Consider the following 8,693-nt stretch of genomic DNA (forward strand, 5'->3'; position numbering starts at 1 on the left):
ATATGTAACAAACCTAAGCAAAAACAACAATACGATTTAAAAAGTAACATATTTTTTCCCCAAACCGAAAACAAAAACCCAATTTGAACCACCCAAATTGTTGTAAAATGAACCCTAGTATAATAATAATTAAAGAAAAAAGAAAAATCAGACTTCATCTCCGTTCTCTCTCATCATCGTACACACTCGAACTTACAAAGTACAAACCCTAATTAGCAAAAACTCACCCTTTCATTAAATCTCCCAAATTCCGATTCCAATTCCAATTCGAAACTTCTTTTCCCCCAAATCACTCTTCAAAACCCTACATTTTCGTTTTTCAATCGAAATTTCGAATCGAACTCAAAAAAAAAGCAATCGGAATCCTATTCAAATTTGAGGTAATAGATCGAATGATGGGTAACACTAGCGAAAACACAGAATCAAAAAATTTCGATTGTATGGGAAGACGAAAATGCCAGAGCTTCAACGTGGAAATTCAGTCAAAACGACGACGAATAAGAAGCAGAAGAATATCGTTGATAATAATCAGAAGAAATCGACTCATTTGGTTGGTAACTACATTCGAACTCGCGCAGCTGTTGCGAGAGAAGCAGAAGCAGTAGCAGTAGTTGGTGTTGTTGAAGAGGAGAGAGAAAAAGTTGTTAAGGATCCTCGAGAACTAGGTTAGCTGTGAAAAAGGGCAAATTTAAGGAACAACAAACAACAACAAAAGGGTAATCAATAATACTAAGAATAATAGTGGAAAGAAGAAGAAGGTTGTTGATAAGGTTGTACCAGTGGTTGTGATATCGGAGAAGGAAAGTGAGTCAAACGAGAGAGAATCAGAAGTCAGAGAAGAAATGTTGGGAGATGATAGTGGTGGTTTAAGTGCTAATAAGGGAACTGGACATGATGATGATGGAAATAAATCCCCTTTTCCTGAAAGGGTAATCTTTTTTAAAACGAATTTCATTTGATTTTGTTAAATGAGTTGATTTTGAATAATGATTTTGTGGTTTTTTGATTGATATATGTTGATTTGAATTGAATTTGTGAATCGAGTCGATTTTATATGAATGATGGTGTGTGTGATTTTTGATCGATGTTTTTGGTTTTGCTGTTGTTTTTGTAGGTTCAAGTGGGTGCTTTTCCTATTTATAAAGTAGAAAGGAAGAAAGGTGGGTTTGGTCAGGTGTTTGTTGGCCGTCTTGTTAACGGTGGGAATGAACGCGCCACCGGGTCTGGGGCTTTGGAGGTATGTATCATGTTAATGGTGTTTTGGAATATCTGTATTTTTTGGCATGTTTATTGTTATTCATGTTGATCAATTTTGGGTTTGTTTTGGATGCACAATGAATACTTTGGCAAAATGGAAAGTGCTTTCTTTTATAAACATTATCTGCTCAATTTGAGTTCTTTTTGTATTTAAGAATAAAAGTAATATCAAGGTTGATTTCAATTGTATGGGAATATCTTGACTTTTTGTATTATAACAATAAGCTACTGAATCACATGATTAATATTTAGCTTCAACTGGGTGGTTCTAGAACAATTGAATTAATATTAGCAAAAGCATCTACAGGCCCGTCCCTGGGGCGGGCAGGAGGGGCCTAAATTGTTCATATATCCTGGGAATTTAGGCCGCATATGAGTATTAATCCTAATATTATTAAAAAGTAAAATTATAACACAATATGAAACTAGGCATGCATATGAGTATGTGGCAACGGCAATATACAACCACCATATCCAACCATGTAATGTAATTAAACTAACATTATATCATAGAATGAATCGATGATTGAATGGGTGAATTTATCAAAATTTTCAGGTTTCAGGAAAATATCCAACACTTGCTCCTTGCAGCAAGAGGCCGAGTTGGTCTTGGTCTATTCCCAGAGAAATTATGTTTCACATCTTTTTATTTCTTCGTGCTTCACTCTTCAGGAGATTGTGAGGTTCGTTTGCAAGGAGTGGAATGCTATTATCTCTGACCCGCACTTTATTAGAGCCCACCTTCTTCAGTCCATGTCATCTCCTGCTACTACTGGTTTCCTTATTCAAGACAATGACCTGGATGATGCTAAGCTAAAACAGGCCTATTATGTTCACCCATATGATCGTGTTGTCAGTATACTTAAGCTTCCATTTGAGGCCTTCATTTTGGCTTCTTGTAACGGACTACTCTTGCTTCAAAATGCCTTCATTCCAAAAGAATTGTCTGTAGTGAATCTTGTAACTAAAGCCAACATCAGTCTCCCTCCCCTGTCCCTCACCCTGCCAAAGGTATGCATTTATCGTAAACCTTCTGCTGTTCTAGCATTTGCACCTTCTTCTGGTCGATACAAAGTCTTTTGTCCTTGTTTCGTCCCCAAATATCCACGTTCACCATATCGTCAACGTGAAAAAAATGATGATCATCTTGCCAGATTTGAAGTTAAGGTTATGGTATGGACAGTAGCTGTTGATGAAACTTGGAGGGCTATTGACATTGACTGTCAAGGCATTACTATGAGTAACAAGGCAAAGCAGACACTACTGAGTCATCCGTTTTCTATTGCAGCGGGGTATGTCTATTGGTTTGATATATGTCACTCTCTTGGTTTTGCCTTGGATATAGATGCTGAAACCATGTATCAATTCGAAGCGCCAGAAGATAGCGTTATCAACAGCAAGGTGAAGACTTACTGTATACCAATGGACACCGGTGGTGCAGGTATAATATATTGGCAAAACCCTAGTAAGTTTTGGAAAGTCTGGGAAATGATAGGACCAAAAACTGGCCCTTGGGGTAGATGTATGAATTTCGATGCAGCTGGTATGTATTTGGCGCTTCAGAGACATTTCAATCCCTCAAAGTTTGGAGTCGCTATACCTCTTTATATGAGCTTGAAAACTGGGGAGTTTTGGTTTTTTGGCTTTGTGGAAACCAAGCATAGCATGTCCTTTGCGTTGGTTTGTATATAATTGGAAGACGGGAAGTTTGGTCACTCCCCCTAGGTGGCGAAGATATTTTGACTTCCCACATCTTCACGTAAACAGCTTGCTATCACTGAAGAATCTCTAGTTGTACGTGGAACGGCGATCACTTTGAAGAAATGAAGTGCAAGTGTTGTGTAGTTCGATGGATACATGCATGTGGATATGGAGACTCAACAAATTTGACGTTGCTGTTTAAGTTAAATATTATTCCCCCTTCCCCCCCCCCCCCCCCCCCCCCCCCCCCCAAAAAAAAATTAAAAAATTGTTGTTCAGGTCGCTTGGACCTAATGTTTACAATTTGATGTAGACTTGATTGACATCATCATGTAAGTTATTTGTACTTCTCTTCCCCCATTTGTTGTTACTGATCACTTTGTACTCAACAATTTAATGTATGTGGGAATTGGAGATTAGATTGATGTCTTAATGTATTTTACTGCTTTTCTCATTTCAAGAAGGCCAAAATGGAGGCATTAATAACTAGTAAGTAGAGCGACACAGAACAATTTTACACAGGTGTGCTGGTGTATAGTATGCACATGATTTAATTTCTTGGCCGGTGCTGGCTAGAATGAGTTCTTATATGTCTTCTGCCGCCCTCTATCAGTCCTGGACGATCCAATGTGTTTCAAGGAATGAATCAGTAGGTGGTTCCATTGTCCAGTTGCTGTGAAACTCACTTGGATGAAACACTCTCTTCTTCACTGTCCACAGACTTTACACCTGATTCAGATCATCGCTGCTAAGTATAAGTTCTCCTTCAGATCAGATAGTATGCTCCCAGTAGCTTATTCTTTATCAGCAGCCTGCTGCTTGCAACAGATGGGCAAAACACTAAATTGAGTCTTTCATTCGGAATGAAATTGAAGTGGATTATCTGGAGGTATTAGGGAATATAACAAGCTTTGCTGATTGAGCTACAAGCGGGTTCGCTGAAGGGAATACTTTCTGTCTTTTTATTGGACTTTGGTCAGAAAGGCAACTGGTGAACCAACTGCTCCAGGTGAATAAATATATCTAAGTGTGTTACTTTCATTGTAGTGTTTCTGCATGTTGATTGATTGGATTTGGTGATTCTTTTCTACAGATTAAAAGATGTGCGGAGATGGCTCTTAGATTGCGATATTTCAAGAAACAAGTTTTGACTCCACCAAGTCTTTCTCTTGGAATATTGAAATCAAAGTGGATTATCTGGAGGTATTTTGGGAAACCTTCTTTCTTCTTATTCATTTTTATGGCTCTACTCTTCTCTTGAATACTTGTAGCATTTTGTTTGAAGGGAATATTACAAGCTTTGCTAATTGAGCTACTAGCGGGTTTGATTTTTTCTTAGTTGAAACTTGCGCGAGCTAGAAGCTGTTCATTGTGATTTCTGAGATGAATTTAAGCAATGATAAGTTATAGTGCACTTATAAGGAGCTTTCTAAGTATAAACTACAGGAGGTAAGTTAATCATGATTCTATTAGCTCGTTCTTATATAAGGTTTTTTATATTTATTTTTTCTTATAAAATAGATTAAGTACCAAAATATGAGTGTAGTGGTTAAAGTGGCAGGATCATGTGTGTTACTGTGATGATCAAATTGAAGCCAAACAACATAACGTCTATTAATCCTGTAGTCTGTAGATCTAAAAGGAAGTAGTTCAAGGGGTTAGACTTTAGTATAAGAGACTTGATTATCTGATAAATGAAACTAGTATTATCATCATCATCTTATTATCCTTTGCAGCAAACTTCTGGAAAATGTTAATTATTTAATTTGCAGGATCAGGATACATAGTCTGGATCATTATTCTTGTGTTATTTTTATTGGTTAAGTCAATTTGTGTGTTTCTTTTATCCTTCAGGCTGGAGATTTCTTACATTCAGCTCAAAGTAGCGCGGCTTCTAGCAAAATGAAGAGTCGTTGGACACACCTTTATTTTTGGAACAAGGTAAATTAATTTGTATCACTATTCATATGTTAATTATATTGGTTAGGTCAAATATCGAAACTTATGTGTTTTTATATGTCCGTCAGGTTGGAGAATTCTTCTATCCAGCTCAAAGAAGTGCGCCTTTTTAGTATGGAGAACTGGAACAACAAAATGCAGAGAATACTTAATTTGGTCATATGCGTTGTACTTTTCATGTCTTCTATCCTTTTTTATACCTTTTCATAAATTTCAATTAATATGTGTTTAGGACAAGTCGATTGATCCATCAAAGTCTGTGTAGCTGGGGGTTCTTTGCAGGCTTGGTACCCATAGAGAAATCTATGGCATTTGAAAGGATCTTGCTTCATGCAACTAGGGATAATGTTTTTATAAGGCAGACTAGAGTAGAGAATCCTGTGATGGATTGTTTTAGACTAACATTTGTTTTATTCATGTTCTATTGTTGATGCTTTTGGACTTACTTCTGTCTTCTTTCAGATTTTATCTAACTCAGTTCTTTGTTACTACTGACATTTCTTACAGTTCAGGAAGAAAGTAAAAGGTAAGAAGAAAAATGCCGATGAAGTAGTGGAAGGTGCAGTGGGAAGTCTCTGTCTCAGCTCCGATGTACCCTCTTTACTCTTTTCAGTCAAGAAAGGTAACTTCTTGGAAGATATTTTTTGTGTTATTTATGTATTTAGTTGCATCACATTAAAAATTAGAATATGATGAATAATATATCTCATTGAAAATGAATCAAACAACTTAGCCGCCCCCTCTCTCTCCCTCCTTTCTCTGTTCTTTATTCTCTCCTAGGGTTCCAATTTCATAGCCTTTTTAAGGCAGAAATAGTCTATTTCCGCCGCTTTTCTTCTATCTTTTTTTTTTTTTTTTTTTTTTTTTTTTTTGGTGTGTGTGTTTTTAATGTGTTTTGGTCCCAATAATTTGATTGGGTTGGTCCCTATTATTAGGGTTCCTCCTATATTCAAGGTCTTGTTGTTTCATCTATGGAAGAGTTTTTCTTTTTTTTTTAGGGTTTTAATAATTGGGAAATGCTCTGGATTCATTTAGAATTGGGGTTTTTCATCAACTTTTCGCTCAGAAGAATTTGTGCTCATTTTGCGAAGGAATTTTTGAAAGCTGTAAAGACATCAATTGAATACCTGCATCGATGCAAAGACATCGAAAATTACTGCCTACGTCAAGACTGAAGCAGTGGGTATGAGTTGTGCTTTAGAAGGCTTATTAGTAATTGTTTTGACCGTAAGAGTTGTGTATTTTCTCTAATTCTATTGTTTGTAGATTTGTGTTATTATTGTAGAGATGCCGTATGGCTTATTATTAATGATAATGTTTCTTCCTCGTCAAAAAAAAAAAAAAAAAGAATCAAATAAGAAACTACATAATGGAAAAACACAAATGTTCACTTGTTTAAATGATTGAAAGAGTATTATTAATCAATTTCACTTTGACTAGCAACAATTATTTATACAAAGAAAAATACTATAACAATTAGTATCTCGTTGAATTCACCTCATTATATAGAGATATTTAAGTATAAGGAAATTGTCCCTCGGAAAATTTGAAAAGTGAAGACATCTTTACCTTTATCTTTACTACTATAAAAGCCAATAGGGGGCGTTTCTCAATGTGCTGCCTCTCTATTCTAGAGAGAGAAGTTCCTTCTAGGGTTTCTCTCTTGGAAGGGGTTTTGTGCTTCTGATTCGAAGCTTCTTGCCTTTAGGGTGGGCTCTTTTCTCTCTTCCTCTTCTCTCCACTTCCTAATCCATTTCTTGGTTCTGCCTTTTCATCAATTGTCGCCCTTTACTTCTCCCGCCCACCTTCCCTGTCCTTTTCTCTCACTGCTGCTGGTTTTATCGGGGGGGCTCGCCGGCCGAGGTCGGGTTATAGCCCTTCCTTGTGCGCCAGTGAGTCACCCACCCTAGGCCTCATCAACGTCGGTTTATTGTCGGCCGGAAGAAGCGCGATCTGAATCCATCCGTTTCGTGCGAGTCAAGGTCTAGACTTGGTTGATTGGTTTTAAGGTTGCCGGTTTTTTGCAACGGGTTAGGTTTGTGCCGTTATCCTTAAGTCTGATCTGGTGCTTGTTTGGATTTCGCTGGCTTCTGACCGAGTTTTACAACTCGTGTTTTTGGGGATGTTCGTCCTTTTAATTTTATGCTTCTTTCAATGTTTAATCTTTGTTTGGTGAATAAGACCCAGTTGATGATCTCTGAGTTGTTCATAAATAATTTTCATTTTGGGTCAGTTATGGAGCCACCCACCATTGCTTCCTCTGTTGTTCGAGCGCTTCCTGCGGCAAATGTTTTAAGACGGGTCGTCCATGAGTGGACCTACGGGGCTGGCTTTATAGAGCAGTTTCCGACTAAGGACCCAAGGGCTTCGACTGTGGGTTTCCGCCTGATCTCAGTTTTGGTTCATTTGGTGGGTTTGGTATTCATGGTTGTTGTGTTGGGGAAGATGAGTTTGACTCAAGAAGATCTAATCTGTAGTGCAGTTGCTTACTCCATAATATCTACAGCGCCGTTGGTGAAGGAATTATTGAAAGATGCAATGACATCGAAGAATTCACATGGTTTCAAGATTGGAACCACCTTAATGGAGATGAGCGTGAATAGAAACAAGTTTAGGTGTTGTGGGTGTAGTTTCTGCTTCAGTTATGTTCAAATGATGATGTAGATGCCGAGATGGCTATTGTGTGAATGAAATCATCTATCCCTATCAAAAAAAAAAAAAAAAAAAAAGCCAATAGGGGGTTTAAATTGTTGATGTCTACAGTTGTTCCTTTTTTGCCCTTGCTGCTTCTACCTTATTACACCGTTGCCTTTCCCCTTCTTTTCCTTTGTTTCTCTCTCCTCTTTGCATGCTCCTACCTCCCCTCTCTCCGTTTCTCTCTCATCTTCTACTGCTACCTATCTCTCCTCCCTTCATTTCTCACTCCTTTTCCGGCTACCTATATCCCCCACTGAATTTACTTCTCAATTTTCTGTCAAGAGCAAATCACGGTTTTTCGATGCGGCGAGTGCTAGCTTTTGATGCTTGGTAATGTTTCCTGCTTCTCTTTTTTCTGTTGTTGTGGGTTCAATTGCGGTTATTCTTTTTCTTGTGGCTATTTGCATTTTGTTAATGTTCTCCATTTTTTTTTCCGGTAACGGTGGTGGCAGTGGTCAGAACTGTTTATGCGGTGGTTGGAGCCTCATGCGTGAACCCTAAACCCTAACCAAGATGGGTCTAAAAAGGTTTTGTCTTTATGCCCTTCTCTTGTGATTTTCCTGGTTTTTGCTCATTTCTCTCTTTTTTTTTTTGCATCTTGATAGTGTTTTTCTTCAGGGTCATTGTTTTGTTGTTTTTACAGGTCATCTTTCATTTACAATTGTTTTTCTTTTTTTGTTGCTTTGGTTGCTATTTGGATGTTTGAGGTGCGCTGGGCTTGGGTCTTCTTCTTCATTGTTGTTTAGGGTTTTGGATGTTTGAGTTTGGGCGTAGATTGTTCTGGGTGGATGTTTGGGGTTTTACTGAGTTGCTTTCTGAAAGTTATGAAGATATGGAGAGGAGGGAGTTAGGTAAAATTGTTATTTTGCTAAAGATAAGATAATTCAAGGATTGGCGGCATAAAACATTCTATTATCAGAAGCAGAGTTATACTGAAGACGCCATGTACCATCCAGTTTTTCTAAATCAATTGGCTCACCAGCATCATATCCCTCTGCACTCACCTGAATATAAACTGACATCGTATAACCATTTACTCACCACACTATTCATCTTATTTAATTCTATGAAATATGCTT

At 37.7% G+C, this 8,693-nt stretch overlaps 2 protein-coding genes across 4 annotated transcripts; both read left to right on the forward strand.

The window, feature by feature from the left end:
• Positions 1-700: 700 nt before the first annotated feature.
• Positions 701-2,949, forward strand: LOC110696515. The gene is made up of 3 exons (XM_021873825.1): positions 701-929; positions 1,115-1,237; positions 1,930-2,949. The coding sequence occupies exons 1-3, from the start codon at positions 843-845 to the stop codon at positions 2,947-2,949; spliced, it is 1,230 nt and encodes a 409-aa protein (XP_021729517.1). The 5' UTR covers positions 701-842.
• A 29-nt stretch (positions 2,950-2,978) lies between these two features.
• Positions 2,979-8,449, forward strand: LOC110696523. Of its 3 annotated transcripts, none has more exons than XR_002506307.1 (6): positions 2,979-3,967; positions 4,052-4,161; positions 4,298-4,407; positions 4,813-4,899; positions 4,986-5,539; positions 8,067-8,449. XR_002506307.1 is itself a non-coding variant. In XM_021873837.1 (6 exons), exons 4-6 carry the CDS (start codon positions 5,032-5,034, stop codon positions 7,579-7,581), a joined length of 600 nt encoding a protein of 199 aa, XP_021729529.1. In that variant the 5' UTR covers positions 2,979-3,967; positions 4,052-4,161; positions 4,813-4,899; positions 4,986-5,031; the 3' UTR covers positions 7,582-7,671. The 3 variants fall into 3 exon arrangements, 1 of the variants encoding a protein (XP_021729529.1); XR_002506308.1 differs by lacking the exon at positions 8,067-8,449 and adding an exon at positions 5,916-6,096; XM_021873837.1 differs by lacking the exons at positions 4,298-4,407; positions 8,067-8,449 and adding an exon at positions 7,151-7,671 and having other exon boundaries at positions 4,986-5,085; positions 5,425-5,539.
• Positions 8,450-8,693: the final 244 nt, after the last annotated feature.

The sequence above is a fragment of the Chenopodium quinoa genome, unplaced genomic scaffold (assembly GCF_001683475.1).
Source record: "Chenopodium quinoa cultivar QQ74 unplaced genomic scaffold, ASM168347v1, whole genome shotgun sequence".
NCBI lineage: Eukaryota > Viridiplantae > Streptophyta > Magnoliopsida > Caryophyllales > Amaranthaceae > Chenopodium > Chenopodium quinoa.